Below are 16,634 nucleotides of genomic sequence, written 5' to 3' on the forward strand. Positions count from 1 at the left end.
AAGCCCAACATTCCCAAACATTAGAACATTTTAATTTTCATTAAAGCATTTTTTCTCTCTGAAGTATTTTCTATTAATAGATTTGGAGATCTGAGGACTGAACATTTTCATAAAAAGCATGTGCTGTATCAATGAATTGCATCTTTTTCCTCGGATGAAATAAACAAAGGGATTATGTTATCGGTATTACAAGAATCCCTTTCTGGTAACTGCTGAACTGTGTTTTAGCAGACCAGTGCTTCCCTAGTGCCTTTCTTTGATATTTGTTTCATTATTTACACATTGTGTGTTTTGTACTTTAAAATATAGTCTATATTTCGTAATTCTATCAGTATCCTTTAATTTTTTAAGATTTTATAAATGAGATTTTATTATTAATGACATGTTGAATAAGATGTTCAGAATTTTAACTTGAAAACTGGATTTGGAGACGACAAAAGTGGCTTCATAAATAACATTTTTTTTATTACATGAGAAGAATAGCCATGTTGCTGTTATTATATTGACTAACTTTATGTACGATCACTGATTATGCATAGAAATATTTTTGCTTCTCCCTAGGACTGAATTGGATTTACATGTCCGGGACTGTGTTCAGACTTATATTCGTGACTGGCTGATTGTGAATCGAAAGTAAGTTCTTCATTTATAACTCAATAATTACCCAGGGAAAAGTTGAAATCTACTGTTTTTATTAATTATCTAATTACCCAAGAAGTAAGTGGTAATTACTCTCATTAGGTTTACTAAATGGATCAAGTTCAGAAAATATTACTGGCACTGATAATGGTCTGCTACAGTTGGATTGGGGCATCAGTCATGCAGTATTAGGATCCAACCAAAACTAATCATTTATTGTTGACAGGAGAAGGAAACAATAATGGTTGTACTCTTACATTTGTCTAAATGCAGCAGCATTTTCCATATTAGAGTTGTGCATATTTGGTGCTTCAGCAAATCTTCATCTGGAAGTACTCTGCATCATTAAAAAGTGACAGGAAAAATCTCAAGTGCAGCCATATCAGTGACCATTCTATTTTGCCCTACAAAACAAAAGGCTCATTGGCACTTGCCTTTTGGCTTGAAGAAGTATCACTGATATATTGGAGAAGAGCAGAGTAGTAAAAATAGGTTAGACCTGAAGTAACATGGGAATGTTTCTAACAACATCGGGGACACAAGGTTTTGGGGGTTGAGTGAGTGTTGGTGAGTGTTGGTGTTCTCTTGAAAAAAAAATGTGTAAGAATTGCTCTCCATATTATTCTGTAGTAGTAACCCATACAGCAATAGCACCAGTGGTGGGATTCAAGTAATTTAACAACCGGTTCTCTGCCCTAATGATTTCTTCCAACAACCAGTTCGCCAAACTGCTCAGAAAGTTAACAACCGGTTCTCCCGAAATGGTGTGAACTGGCTGAATCCCACCACTGAATGGCACTTAGATTTATATACTGCCTTACAGTGCTTTACAGTCCACCCTAAGCAGTTTACAGAATCAGCATATTGCCCCAAATAATCTGGGTCCTCATTTTACCGACCTCAGAAGGATGGAAGGCTGAGTCAACCTTGAGTCTGGTGAGATTCAAACTGCCAAACTGCAGGCAGCTGGCGATCAGCAGAAGTAGAAGTAGCCTGCAGTACTGCATTCTAACCACTGCACCACCATGCCTCTTCTATATAGTAATTTATTATAACTTTGTATTCCATTTAAGCAGTTCTTAAATTAATTTGGGGTATTGTATATTTTTTTATAGAATTTATTTACATGACAGCAATTGATATTTCATTTTGTCTCTTTTTCTAAAACTGAAATCTAATTGGCTATTTTACTAAAGAAATCAAGGAAGCAATGAGGCTTATAACTTCATGAAAACAGGATCCAGAACAGATTTCCACAAAAGCCTTCGAAAGCAAACATTTGAGTCTGAAACAGTGGATTTTCATGATTCCAGTTATCAGGTACACTTAGGAATAGCCTTGAAAGAATACTTTGAAAAGAAAATGGAACAGTAGGCAGTGGTGGAGCAAAGCGGCCATTGGGAGGAACCTTTTTTCCTAACAATGCCTTGGGAGCATTTGTGCGTCATGCTACAGGACCACTTAAATGACACATCTGAATTTCCTTCCCAAATTAGAAGGAATAGCACCAAGTTGATGAGGGAACATGAAAAGTAATGAAACATTCTTTTTAAATAGTGTGGAATAAGAGAAGAAAGTCACCTTATCTTTAAATATTAAGCTCTATAACAGGGGGGTCCAATCTTGTCAATTTTTAAGACTTGTCAATTTCAACTGGAAACCATGGAATTCCGGAAGTTGAAGTCTACAAGTCTTAAAGTTGCCAAATTTTGACACTCCTGCTCTATAGCAATCCAAGAATTCTTAAATCTTCTCCCAAAGTATCTGATATGTTTCTTGTTCTACTGTTTTTTCATATAAACAAAACCTTGAAACTCTTTGTTGCAGAGAAAAGCAACAAAGACGATTGGGAGACTGGAGCCAAAAAAAACAGTGAAATGTTGCAAGAAGTGGGTATATCTAGTCTAATGAAGAGAAGTATTAGGGGTGACATGATAACAATAGAGTTCCAACCTAGAATTAAGGAGACATTTCCTCACAATTAGAATGATTAATCAGTAGAATGACTTCCATACAGAAGTTATGGGCATTCCAAAACTGGAGGTTTTTAAGAAGAGATTGGACAGCCATTTGTCTGAAATGGTATAGGATTTCCTGCTTGAGCAGGAGCTAGAAGAACAACTCTGTTATTCCATTATGCTGCATGAAAAAAATGGCTCTGTTAAAAGGAGAGTTAATAGTTCCATTTAACATTTATTTGATGGTATTGAAATTCTTGCAATGGATAAGTATAGAAATATCACACAGAAATATGATAGAAATATTCAGTATTGCAATAGTGACGAATATCTGTAGCTCAGGTAGAGGATGATGGTGAAGGTTTGTTCTCCAAGCTTGTGGGTTGGTTTCTGAACATTTCGTTACCAGGCTAGGTAACATCTTCAGTGGAGTTTAGGGGAGTTTTTCATTCGGAAAACAACCCACAAGCTCAGAGAACAAACTTTTACCCTCAATATTCAGTATGTTTAATCTGTTCAACTATTCTCTATTTGCTTGAGCAGACAGGTCCCAGGCACTTACAGGTTCTCTGTGATGAATCCAGTAAAACCACCTTGACATCTGGAGAAGTTTGCTTGCGCAGCCTACCACTTGATCCCCGATTGACCAACCTATTGCAGACTGCTAAAGCAGAAGACATTCAAAGGCAAAATGAAGAGGCACGGCAAGCCAACAGGCCTACTGAGTTGTTTGCTCTGTATCCCAGTATAGATGAGGTAAGCCGCATATTTTCTGGCACAATTATACTTCAACCATCCGGGTTTTCAAAGGAACTACAGTATAATACAAAGGATGGTATATTTTAGACATTAATTCCATCCAGCCCAGCTGGTGTAATTAAGCTATGGCAATTGTAGTTCAAAAAAAATTGAAGAAAAAGAAGCAACAAAGATGATAAAGAATCTCTGGAGGCTAAATCATTAAGGGAAATAGATATGTAAAGCCTAACAAAGAGAAAGACTAGGGGTGATACGATAGCAGATTTCTAGACTTGAAGATATCGACCCTGAAGCTGACATATGCGTAGCCATGTTTTATTGTAGTCATTTTCTATTCTTTTTCTAAGCTTTTTCTAGGTATTCTGTAAGGGGATCTAACAAGGCTTCAGGCTCGCCACATTCTAGCAGTAGGAAGGGGGGTTGCAGAGATAAGGGGGGATGTTATGGCTAGGTAGCATTCTTTCCTGTGGGAACAGAGAATGTGCCTGCAGAGGGCTGAAGGTGGAGTTTGAAGTCACCAGACAGTTGGACTGTGAGCTGATTGGGGAATGTGACTCTGGGAGGAAGTTTCAAACTTTTGCTTTTTACTGGGTGTAATTCCGGGGTTTGGTCAGAGACTTTGCCAATTTGATATGTTCCTAATAAATGGACTTTGATTGAATATGACTGCCTTGGATTATTCATTTGGGGAATTTATTACTTGGAAGCCTGACAGAGGAGCTGTCAAAGAAAAGAGGGCATTGATGTATTTTCCATAGCACTCAAGGGTAGTACAAGAAGCAATGGGTGAGTTAAGAGAAATCCAACCTGGAACTGAGGAGAAATTTCATGACAGTGAAAACAATTAACAAATGGAACAGCTTCCCTCCCAGGGTTGTGGATGCTCCTTTGCTAGAGTTTTTCAAGAAAAGATTAGACAACCATTTGTCCAGGATGATATAAGGTCTTATAAGGGGTTGGACTAGAAGACCTCTAAGGTCCCTTCCAGCTGTAGGATTCTATGATTCTATAAGTTATTTGGAACAAGTCCTAAAGGCTTGATAGAATGCTTTGAATGGCTGATTGCTGAATTGCATACCAGTACAACTGCAGCTCCTGCAACAATGATGTAAAGTCTTTGTATCATAATTGCACCTGCGACTGTGCAGGCTGCTGCATTCTAAACAAACTTCCTTGGCTTTACTATAATTCTGATGACTTCCTACATTTTCTGTGTTAATTTTTTGCCTGATTGTAAAGTAAGAAATGAAGGGATGGTAATAGATGGTGTCAGTCAAAGTATAGGAAGCTAAAATGAACCAAAACAAATAACTGTTCTTAATGTCTTTAATAGGAGGATTCTGTACAAATACGACCAATACCCGAATGCCCAAAGGAGTATCTAGGTAATAGGATATTAGTGAAAATACAGACACTGAAGTAAGTTCTACATTATTGGTGTGAATGGGACATTTTTAGGGATTTGGGTCGATCAGATGGCATGTAGAGCAACCCACATAATAGAATGATGGAATTGAAATCTATAAAGTAGAAAGCAGGAAAATGACAGGTGTAAAACAAATTTCCTCCATGTGCTAGTTTTCTTCATTCAGAAAACTTTTTTTATTTAGGAAAGCACTTTAAAAACTTACCATGTGCAGTAGACAAAACACTCTATATAGAGTTCTCTATTTCTGCTTATTCTGATCTTTGTATATATCCATCTAGTAAGAGTTATCTAGCCATGTTATGTTCTTTTAAAAATTAGTTTTGATTTAGGGTCTAGGACATATAATGTTTAACTGAAGTTTAACATGCCTCATGAGTTAAACACATTTTGTCTTCGTTAAGATAGCTGCCTTTTTTTTTAGAATGATAAAATGTAAAATGCTGTCCTTGTTGTTCTACCTTATGAAGAAATTATCAGGATGGCTGCAAAAACCTCTGTATTGTTATAGTGGTGTCACTATGGGTGGAGGTTCTAGATCTAGATGAAAGAGGATCAGCAACCAGCTTTGTAGCATCCTCTTCCCTCAGATTAGTTAGATCCCATTTGTTCTGTTCTCAAAAGATTTGGTTTATAAAGGGAAATGGGATCATCTATTTATTTATTATTGATTATTAAGAGAGCATTATTTTGTTGTTAGAAATAACAAACATGTCTCTGCTCATAGAAAATTAGATTCCATCCAAAACAATAGGGAAAAAAACCCAGCCATGGTATATAGTGGTATTTATATATACGTTTTGAAATTGTTTAATGTTGGCACTGAGGATTAAGTAGATAAAGCAAGACTAAGTTTTGAGTTAATTTTTCCAGTACATGTATTATTTTAAGTAGCCATTGTCCTTGATTTCATGTCACATGAATTACTTTATTATTAGTTAGTACCTTATTTTTTTCTTGCAGATTTGAAATTGAAATCGAGCCATTATTTGTAACCTTAGCTCTTTATGATATAAGAGAAAGGAAAAAGGTAAGAGTGTAGCAGCACTATTTTCATTTAAATGCAATGTTTAATATTTTGCTGAGATCTTGGGTATTTGCTAAACTTGGTTTCCTTCTTGCAGAAGTTTCATTGCCAAAGTAGACATCATTGTTATGTTTTGACACAGGGAGACAGAGTTTGCTGGCTTTCTATGTGTGATCAAGATTGTTCTGATTTATGTACTGTTTCTCATTAGCCTATCTGAGTTGGTTGGCTAAATTGTTTTCTCTTCAATAGTTTCTGCCTATGGTTAATATTTTTTATATTTCACTGTAAAAGCCATACATTGGAAGGTTATAAGTAACTTTTGGGCAATATGAAAATCTAAAGACAAAAGGTTTGGAGTTTCATCTCCATCCACCCTGGCTGCCAAGATATTGTGCAACAGGATTGAAACTTCCTGGGTAGCCAAGGAAAATAAAAGGTAGATTTACAAGTTATGCTTTGATCCAAGGGAATGAGAATTGAGTCTGACTTACTTTGTTCTACTTCATGATTTGAACAAATTATTTTGTTGTACCTCATGAGGTGTGGACATACAGAAATAAATTTTCAACAACTGCCTATAATTTTGTGAAATATAATTAGCTAATATTTTATTTTATGATTTTATTCAATACTCATGTAGCCTGTCATAGTCAACATGACTCTTAGTAGATTGTAATACTCTATATATTACAAAATAAGCAATGACTGTAGCAATTTCTAGAATTTGCCTTTTCTTTTAGTCATTTATTCATCAATTTTTGGATGGCAGGTGAGTCGGAGATTCTATATATTATTTTATTGGACAGGCAATCTTGCTTATAACTGCCCAATAATCCTTTGAATGGGAAGTTAAGATTAGAAAATGCATGGCTCTGCTGTTTCCTAAGCCACAACATTCATGGAATCAAGCAATTAGTTCTGCATTTTAATGTATGCCCCCCAAAAATGTATATTGTATAATGTTTATGGAGATTCTCAGTTATCCAGGTCATGGTTGTCCCAAAGGTGCTTTTTTCAAGAGGTAACTGGACTTTCTGGTTTTTCTTTGAAGACATTTTGCTTCTTATCCAAGAAGCTCCTTCAGGTCATATAGTATAATCATTATGTGAAGTTTCCAAAAGATGCAGTTATTATTACGGCAATATTGTAGGATGCATGCTGTAACTGACACAGAATGCATTTCTTTTTAAGATCTCTGAAAGTTTTCATTGTGATTTGAACTCCGAACAATTCAAAGGGTTTTTGCGATCCCATACACCGTGTATTGACTCCTCCACTCAGGCTAGGGCTGCTGTATTTTCGGTAACATATCCTTCATCAGATATCTATCTTGTGCTGAAGGTGAGTCATATTATTTGTATTCTAATGATGGTGTCTTTCTTATTCTTACTTTTTGACTAGAGCCAGAAGGAGTTGGCTGTAATGGAAGCAAGCAAGTCAGCATATACCAACATTGACTAGCCTAGTGCATTCTGGTGGTGATAGCCCACAGTTCTTTTTATTTCTAGGCAACATGGCATTAGTTATTCTGGATAGAACTATTATTAAAATTTTGTTGTTAATTAGATTCTCTCTCTCTCTTTTTTTTTTTTGTTAGATTGAAAAAGTCCTTCAGCAAGGAGAAATTGGAGATTGTGCAGAACCCTACATCTTTCTAAAAGAAAGTGAAAGTGGAAAGGTAGATAATAAAAGTTTTTAACTGGAACTGCAAATCTATTACCCTGATAATAGGGATATTTATGTAGCCATCTTTCTGTATTCTTGAGATTTAAAGTGTTATTTCAAGGTATAGTTTTTCTTCCCATGTCTTGAAATGTACATAATCAAATACTCAACAATTGATCTTATCACCCAATTTTTATTCTAAAAATATTGCTATGCAAATATAGCAGTCTTATAAGATAATATCTGTCCTAGGATGTAAGCTTGCATTCTCCAATAATTGAAAAATTAGCTCAAAGTACAGTTAATCCTTGACTAATGACCACAATTGAGTCCAAAATGTCCATTGCTAAACAAGTTAGTTAAGTGAATGTTGCCCTGTTTATGACTTTTCTTGCCACAGTTAAGTGAATCACTGCAGTTGTTTAGTTAGTAACAAGGTTGTTAAATTAATCAGGCTTCCCCATTGATTTTGCTTGTCAAAAGATTGCAAAAGGTGATAACACGACCATAGGAAACTCCATTAAGTGTGAAATACAGTCATAAATCACTTTTTTCAGTGCCACTGTGACTTTGAACAGTCACTAAACAAAGCAAGGACTACCTATATGTCAGACTTATGTAAATTTCTAACCTTACAAACCCGATTAATACTAGGACTGTTACAATGAATTTGCAATCTCATCTGATGATGTAACATCTGGGATACCAGATTTAAATTTCATAAATAAATCTCTGGTTTCCCATTTGATTCTTACTCTCAGTTTCTTTGCACTGATATTTTAAACATAACACCTAACTTCTGCCTACTGTTTATTGAATGAGGCTTTAGTTGACTAGATTTATCCCTGACTCTTTTGGCTTTTGCTTTAAGTTACAATTCTGCAAAAAAATTATGGTATGACCGCCATGACAACATGTTAGGTCATTTCTTTTCTGTTTAATTGATTTTTATGATATATTTTTCTGCCTATTTTTTAGACTAAGGAAAAGATTGAGAAATTAAAACAACAAGCAGAGAACTTTTGTCAACGTTTAGGAAAGTACCGCATGCCTTTTGCTTGGATACCTATAAATTTAGCAAGTTTCTTTAGTATTCCAACACTTGAGAAAGATATAGCTGAGTTAGAAGTTTTAAATGGTAAGTTTAAATATGACTGTGTATATATCTTATAATTCATCCTAGATACTGTAATTAACTATTTCCTACTAACTATATAAACACATAAAATGCCATTATTTCTATTCTACTTTATAATGAAAATGTCTACTCTCTCTTAATTATGTAATTTTATAACAGTACTAATGGAGTTATGTGGGCCCATACTGAACAAAAATTGAAGGCTATCCTTAACTAGCTAGCTAGTTAAGCAAGTTTAATAAGTAGTGTTCTGGCATGGAAGCTAATCCTCATAATTGATGGACAATTGAAAAAAAAAATCTCTTCATGGTGTTTGTTTCTATCACTACCGTAATATATTATACTTTATATTATACTCTATATCATCACCCTGCTAAATAAATAATTCCCTCAACACTGTCAAACTATTCACTAAGTCTGCATTACTATTAATCTTCTCATTGTTCCTATCACCCATCTCCTCCCATTTATGACTGTATGACTGTAACTTTGTTGCTTATATTCTTACGACTTATATTGTTTCTTAGTATTTGATTGCTTATTTGTACCCTATAACTATCATTAAGTGTTGTACCTTATGATTCTTGATGAATGTATCTTTTCTTTTTATGTAGACTGAGAGCATAGGCACCAAAGACAAATTCCTTGTGTGTCCAATCACACTTGGCCAGTAAAGAATTCTAATCTAATCTGATCTAATCTAATCATTAAAGAGTTGGATCCAAAGATTTTTTTTAGCTGATCCAAAGAGCCTTGCTCTGGAAATAATAGTTCAATTGCAGGAAAACTCATACTACTACCTCATCCTTTTGCCTTATTAAAAGATTAATCTTTGAACATGCACTTGTGATAAGAAAAAAGGATGTGTTTATTGGCACTATACTTTATACTGTATTAAGTCATCACCGTAGCATCTTCAACATTCTAGCATACAAACTAATTATTAATCCTGTAAGAGGTTGAGCAAATTACCAGGTTTCATCCTTTGTTTTCATTTAAAATGGCAGTATATCCTACAGGTTTGTTGTATAAATGAGATCACAGGTAGTCCTTGACTTACGACCAAAATTGAGTCCAAATTTTGAGTCCAAAATTTCTTTGTTAAGTGAGACATTAAATGTCTCACTTCATGGGACATTAAATGGGGTAAATGAATTTTGCCCCATTTTATGGTTTTTCTTGCCACAGTTGTTAAATGATTCATTGCAGTTGATAAGTAGTAACCCAGTTGTTAAGTGAATCTGGCTTTCCCCATTGAATTTGCTTGTCAGAAGGTCACAAAAGATGTTCACATGACCTTGGGACCCAGCAAAGGTCATAAATATGAGTCAGTTGCCAAGCATCTGAATTTTAATAACATGATCATGGGTATGCTGCAAAGGTTGTAATTGTGAAAAATGGGTATAAGTCACATTTGTCAGTGCGATTGTAACTTTGAATGGTCACAGAATGAACTGTTGTAAATTGAGGACTATCTGTAATGGGATTCTAACTCTTTATATATAGCTACATATATATAAATTTATACATATATATATAACAGTTCATTTAGTGACTGTTCAAACTCACAATGGCAATGAAAAAAGTGACATATCATTTTTCACTCTTATAACCATTGCAGCAGCCCCATGGTCATATGATCATAATTCAGATGATTGGCAACTGATTCATATTTATGACAGTTTCAGTGTCCCTGGGTCATATAAAGGCCTTTTGCAACCTTCTGACAAACGAAATCAATGGGGAAGCCAGAATAACCTAACAATGTGTGACTAAATTAACACCTGCAGTGATTCACTTAACAACTCTAGCAACAAAAGTCATAAAATGGAGCAAAACTCACTTAAGAAATGTCTCACTTAGCAACAACTATTTTGGGCTCAATTGTGATCATAAATCAAGAACTACCTGTAATTAATTTTCTGAAATAGTACAATGTAGCAATAGCTACGATTTCCTTTTTCATTAAGCCAAGTAAAATCCAATTAAAATTTCACATTTGAAGGAAAAGGGTCTTGTGGCGATCGAAAAACGTTGACACTGCCATCTAGAAGATATTCTGAAAGAGGCCTTGGCTCAGATGACATTCCTGGCCTAGTGAACTTCAGAACCACCACTCTGACTCTCAACACTTTTTTAAAACAGGTACAGTACACTGTTGGGAAGTTCTTCCACATGAGTAATTCCAAGGGCCATTCCTTGTTGTGGTAGTATAAAGGGGTTCTAAGTACTGGTCTGGCCATATTGCTACTATTGTCCTGATTTATAGACCTCTAACTTTTGTCAAAATAGATTGGTAAGGTAGAACAGAAGCCCCCAACCTTTTGGGCTCCAGGGATCAGTGGAGGGAGGTTTTTCCATTTCACGGATGTGGCTTTGCTTGTTTGCGTGAACCAGTTGCTGGCATGCGGGGCCCAGTTCTAGAATGTTGGCTAATCAGAAATTGGCCAATGTTTTTTGATGATGATGATGATGTATAATTCCTAATTGGCAAGAATATATGAGAGTCTATGGTCATCTCTAGATTAGCGGTCCTACTTTTCACAGAATAGACTGATTACATGGGATAAAAATAAGCTTTGTTTACACAGTTACAGTCAGCAAGGAATACCGCACAAATATAGCACAAATATGGCACAAATATAGTCTACAACTTACCTAACTTTTTAAAAAGTGTTATAATAAAACCTTGATTGATTAAGGCTATGATGGACTGCAGAGACCAGTAGTTTTGGAAGATTATAATCTGGAATATAAAAGGAAAAAATGATAAAGGTTGGAATGAAGGTGGACTATGTTGTAGAGTGTACTTGATGAATACATTCAGGAAAGGGAAGGTAGGGCATAGATTAAATAATCTGAGATGATTGGAAAAATATGAATTACTGTAGTATTATCTAAATAGTTGTTAGTACATATGAAAGTAGGAATTAGGTTGCATTAGGTTGGCAGAAAGTTGCAAATGGTGATCATGTGACTGTGGGACCCTGCAACCACATGGGATATGCCTAACAACAGCAAGTGGACTCCTGGAACTGCTATTGTAGGTCAGCACACTCATGTGACTTCATATATTATGATTGTGTCACTAAGTGATGGAATTCCTGGTACCAATTACCATTAGTAAGCGAGGACTTTATCAATTTATTGGTAAGCAAGGACTATCTGTACATAAATATCTGGACTGTTGAGCAACCTAATTGGTATTTGTGGGCATCTACTCAGAAAAAAAGACTATTTAAAATCATGGTTTAAACATAAATCTTTTCATCCAAATGTGTGGAAAAGAAAGAAATTTAATGTAAAAGTGTGATTTGTTTGTTTCTTTATTAGAAATGTTTAAGAAAATTAATGAAGCATAAAAGGTTGATGAAAAGTTCTGAAAGTGGGAAAAATCACTTTCTTTTAGCCCTGTCAAGAATAGATTTTGGGGGGAAAAATATGGCAAGAAAGGAAAGAAAGATGTAAAAGAAAGCAGAGTAGAAGTAAAATAAGTTCAGGAAGAGAAAACGTGTGTCCTCTATGAAAAATTATTAAAAGATAAATTTATTTCTCAATACTGTAGAATAAATGGAAACCAGAAACAAGGAAACTGACATTGTCAATAAATTTAAGTCATACAATATATTTTTATATGTAGTTTATTACAAATAAAGATGCAACTTAGTTTTCAACAGATCATATTCAATAACTTGCTCATTCCAGGAAGGAGACAGGCTTAGTGATGAAGACTTATTCAAGTTTTTAGCTGACTACAAAAGGTCTTCGTTGCAGAGAAGAACAAAGTCTATACCAGGTATGCTTAATATTAATATTAGATACTCATACTATATACTGGCCAAATCTCACCTATTTTTGAATAACCATTTTTCCCCAAGAAAAACAATGGCTTATTTATTAAATTTCTTCTGCTCAAATGCTTGAGGGAACTACAATTTAATATGAGCACTGTAAGAAGCCAACAAGCAAAAGTAAGGATGAGCTTTTCGCCTGGCCCTAATCGGGTTGTTTCCATTAATAACATCTGGACAGGTTTGTTGTAAAATATCATTCAAAATTTGCTGTAATATGACTTATCACCCCAGAACAGTGGTGGGTTGCCCCAGGTTCGCACTGGTTCTATAGAACCGGTAGTAAAACCGGAAGGTGGCTCCGCCCACCGATCCCGACATCACCAAAATGCTTCTGCGCATGCGCAGAAGAGCACGCGCACATGTGAGCGAAGCAAGTGCATGCACGCAGCCCCGCTGCGAACTGGTAGTAAAGGTAAGTAGAACCCACCCCTGCCCCAGAATATTTTACTCTCTGGCCTTGAAAGAGCTAATTACCAGTAAATTTTGGGCAAATTGAGGACACAGAATTCCAAAATGATTTGAGTCCAGTCACAAACATCTACTGAGCCTTAAGAAGATGCCCAGAGAGCTTTCTTACAAACAGCTTAAGTTTACTTATTCTGAATAATATTAGGAATTCTGTAAAGCTTAATTTAATAGAGCTCTCTTGGCACTTTTAGATAATAGATGTAACAATACCTCTCAAGATAATATGTCATTTAAATCTAGGAAGGTTGAATTAATTAAACATGTTTTTTGCATGTTTTATTCACGTGATCTTGATAGAATCCAGATCACATGAAGTGTTAATATCACTTTATAATGCCTTGGTAAGACCACACTTGGAATACTGCATTCAGTTTTGGTCGCCATGATGTAAAAAAGATGTTGAGACCTTAGAAAGATTGCAGAGAAGAGCAACAAAGATGATTAGGGGATTGGAGGTTATAACATATAAAGAACAGTTGCTGGAATCGGATGTCTAGTTTAATGAAAAGAAGAACTAGGAGTGACATGATAGCAGTGATCCAAAATCTCAGGGGTTGCTACAAAAAAGAGGGAGTCAAACTATTCTCCATAGCACCTGAAGTTCAAGAAGCAATGGATGGAAACTAATCAAGGAGAGAACTAAGAGATTTCCTGACAGTTAGAGCAATTAATCAGTGGAACAACTTGCCTCTAGAAGTTGTGAATTCTCCAACACTGGGCGTTTTTAAGAAGAGATTGGACAGCCATTTGTCTGAAATGGTATAGAATTTCCTGCCTGAGCAGGGGGTTGGACCAGTAGTGGGTTTCAAATCCCGTCGCTACCAGTTCACTCGTGGGTGCATGCATGCACAACACTTCTGTAAATACGCAGAGACGTCCGGGCGGGTGGGTGGAGCTACTAGACTAGAAGACCTTCCCTTCCAACTCTATTATTCTGTTCTATTCTGTTTATTCTGATTTTAAATCAATCTTAATTCAGCCCTTAATGATAATAAAAACACATACCAAGCGACTGAATAACTTTTATATTAAAACATTTTCTGCATATTTAAACACATAAATTTGCTTTTTAGCAAAAAGAGCTTGCTGGATTATGGAATTTTTTAAATGATTGAGGTAAAGTAAATTACAATGTTTTAAGTTTGGTTTTTGTGGTTTGTATTTTTGTGTGACTCTGACTTAAGACCAGGGGTGAAATCTAAAATTTGTTACTACTGGTTCTGTGGGCATGGCTTGGTGGTGGTGGTATAATGTGACTGGGTGGGCGTGCCCAATTTTTTTTTTTAACTTTTAAAACCATTTTTTCTACAACCTCTTCAGTGAAGAGGTTATTAAAAAAATGCTTTCAAATGCCTCTGACGATCCAAGCTCTGACAATCCCAGCTGAGTTGCCTGATCGTCAGAGGGTTTTTTAAAAACTCTCTGCAGATCAGGCAACTCAGCTTGGATTGTCAGAGCCATTTAAAAGAAAAAAAGCCTCTGATGATCGCGCAGCTCAGCTGGGCATGGGAGGGGCAGGGATTTTTGCTACCGGTTCTCCGAACCACCCGCCTCCATCGCTACCAGATTAGGTGAGCCGGTCCGAACCAGGAGCATTTCACCCCTGCTTAACCAAACCAAACTTAAAACATTGTAATTTACTTCACCTCAATCAACTACTACTTTATCAGCCAAAACCAATATTAGTTCTGCATTTTCTTTCTCAGTTTAGCCAAATGGATGTTTTGGGGATGCTTATACTGTAAGTAGGTGTTGAAGATGCAACCCCCTCCTTATTGTCCAGCAACTAGTATTTAGATACATACTGCCTCCATCCTACAGATAAGACTGAGTGTTCAATGACTTGTTCTTTATAATTTTATCTAATCTCTTTTAAAGATATCCAGCTGTCTTTGTTTGTAGTAGTGAAGACATTGGACCCTCATAATGGAGAATTCCCATGAGGAGTCTTGCCTTCCGCAAGGGGCTTCTCTTAGACCCATTTCTCTTAGAGTAAACCCTGCTGTCCTATTACAGATTAACACATCCTGGCCATATTTAGCCCGAGATTTTTCTGTTATTTCCCGCTTAGATGGAAGGGATGAACCTGTTCTCATACACTTGTGCTCATATGAATTTTAATGCATGCTAAATATTCTGCGGAGGATAAAATAATAAGCTTTTGTTCTGTCAGGCGACTTGGGATATATACCAGTACATTCTAGTGTCAGCGTTCCAAATTATGATCTCTTCCAGCGCTGACATGAATGAGAGAGGGAGAAGCTTTGCTTTAATGCTGAGATGAACTTTTACCTAGTTTCCTGCTCTTTAGAAGATAGTGTTACCTGGGTGATGGAGGGAGGGGGGAATTCCTGTGAAAAGAAAGTGCTTGGGACGAAGAGATGGATCTGCACGATGGCCAATGAGACATTGGGGTTGAAGAATGGAAAGGGAGGAGTTTGGAAGGAGGTGCCACTTTTGGCTGCACAAAGAGTTCAGGGATGTCGTTCTTTCTATTCTTAAATAAAAAAAAAAAGATTCATTAGAGACCTTGCGTTTGAGAATGAAGTTTATTTAAGATAGCAGTGAAACTGGACATCTAGACTATATGTGAACCAGGTTTGTTAGATTAGGGATTTTCTTATGGCGTTTGTACATTTAATGTACCACATCACTTTCCTTTTATTAATTTTCCTAAGGTTTGCTTAAATTGGAGATCTCCCCTGCATCAGACGGCCTCAATTGTTGCCTCAGCCCAGAACTGTTACAAGTAAAGCCATTCACTGAGAATCGCAGCCGAATTCATAAGGAGATTTTGGAGTTTCCAGTACGAGAAGTCTATGTGCCCCATACTGTATATAGGTAAGATATTTTATCTATCTTGCTGAATTATGAGAATCAGGTGTAAATCAAAACAGTTGGAAATACTTATGTTATCTGGATTTTCATGAATAAATAAAATTATTGAAAACATATTTTGTCTGTATTTACCTTGGAAGACAGAAACAACAGCTGCTAGAGAACTATTGTAACAAGACAATTATTTTGTATTTTTTTCTGCAGCTTTCCCTTCATAGATACCTTTGATATCAGTAACTAACTATTTTTTCCAGGGTAGGAACTAAACTGTGGAACAGCTTGCCACTGGAACTGAGGCTGGCCTTTCCATTACTGTTTCTGTTTTACCCATTCAGAGTTCTCTAAATTAGAATTTTTATGATGGGGTGTTTAATGGTTAGTCTAAATTTTATTGTATAAGAATGTTTCTAGGTTACTAGAGCTAGATAATTGGAGTCTCCTACATTGTACATGTTAAACTTAAATACAGAAACAAATATATAAATAACAGGAACTGAACAAGGAAGAAAGAAAGACCCTTCTAGATTTTTATTAGTTCTCTAATTTATTGTGCTTGTTTTACCCTGCTAATTGTGATATTATGAGAGATTCTTTTCTGGATACCTGTATCTTCCAAGGTATTGTGGGAGGTAATGGAAGAAAGGGAATTGTAAATGGTGGTCTGATTATTATGGAATAATATCATATTAGTTAGTTCTTGTGTTTAAGCAGCAAAGATTTTTGTTTATTTTTCAAATGTTCAGAAAACGTTTGTCCCTTTTAATCAGTTCAAATAAAAGTATAATGCTTTTTCACATAATTGTTTCTGCCGCTTTTACATGTTTGGTTTTCTAGGTTTTCAACTTACGATTTAAGCAGT

The 16,634-nt window shown here is 35.8% G+C and overlaps 1 protein-coding gene across 6 annotated transcripts in view; it reads left to right on the top strand.

Annotated features, from left to right (window-relative positions):
• Positions 1-16,634, top strand: part of DOCK8 (dedicator of cytokinesis 8) — a 92,360-nt gene that overhangs the window by 14,995 nt on the left and 60,731 nt on the right. For all 6 annotated transcript variants that reach the window (XM_034410291.3, XM_034410292.3, XM_034410293.3 and 3 more), the window contains exons 4-14: positions 562-633; positions 1,836-1,959; positions 3,141-3,353; positions 4,690-4,775; positions 5,746-5,812; positions 7,004-7,153; positions 7,410-7,490; positions 8,456-8,615; positions 10,621-10,760; positions 12,321-12,411; positions 15,616-15,778. In XM_034410291.3, coding sequence (XP_034266182.2) covers positions 562-633; positions 1,836-1,959; positions 3,141-3,353; positions 4,690-4,775; positions 5,746-5,812; positions 7,004-7,153; positions 7,410-7,490; positions 8,456-8,615; positions 10,621-10,760; positions 12,321-12,411; positions 15,616-15,778 — 1,347 coding nt within the window. The remainder of the gene's footprint in view (positions 1-561; positions 634-1,835; positions 1,960-3,140; positions 3,354-4,689; positions 4,776-5,745; positions 5,813-7,003; positions 7,154-7,409; positions 7,491-8,455; positions 8,616-10,620; positions 10,761-12,320; positions 12,412-15,615; positions 15,779-16,634) is intronic.

The sequence above is a fragment of the Pantherophis guttatus genome, chromosome 2, assembly GCF_059756535.1.
Source record: "Pantherophis guttatus breed Tessera chromosome 2, ASM5975653v1, whole genome shotgun sequence".
Taxonomy (NCBI): domain Eukaryota; kingdom Metazoa; phylum Chordata; class Lepidosauria; order Squamata; family Colubridae; genus Pantherophis; species Pantherophis guttatus.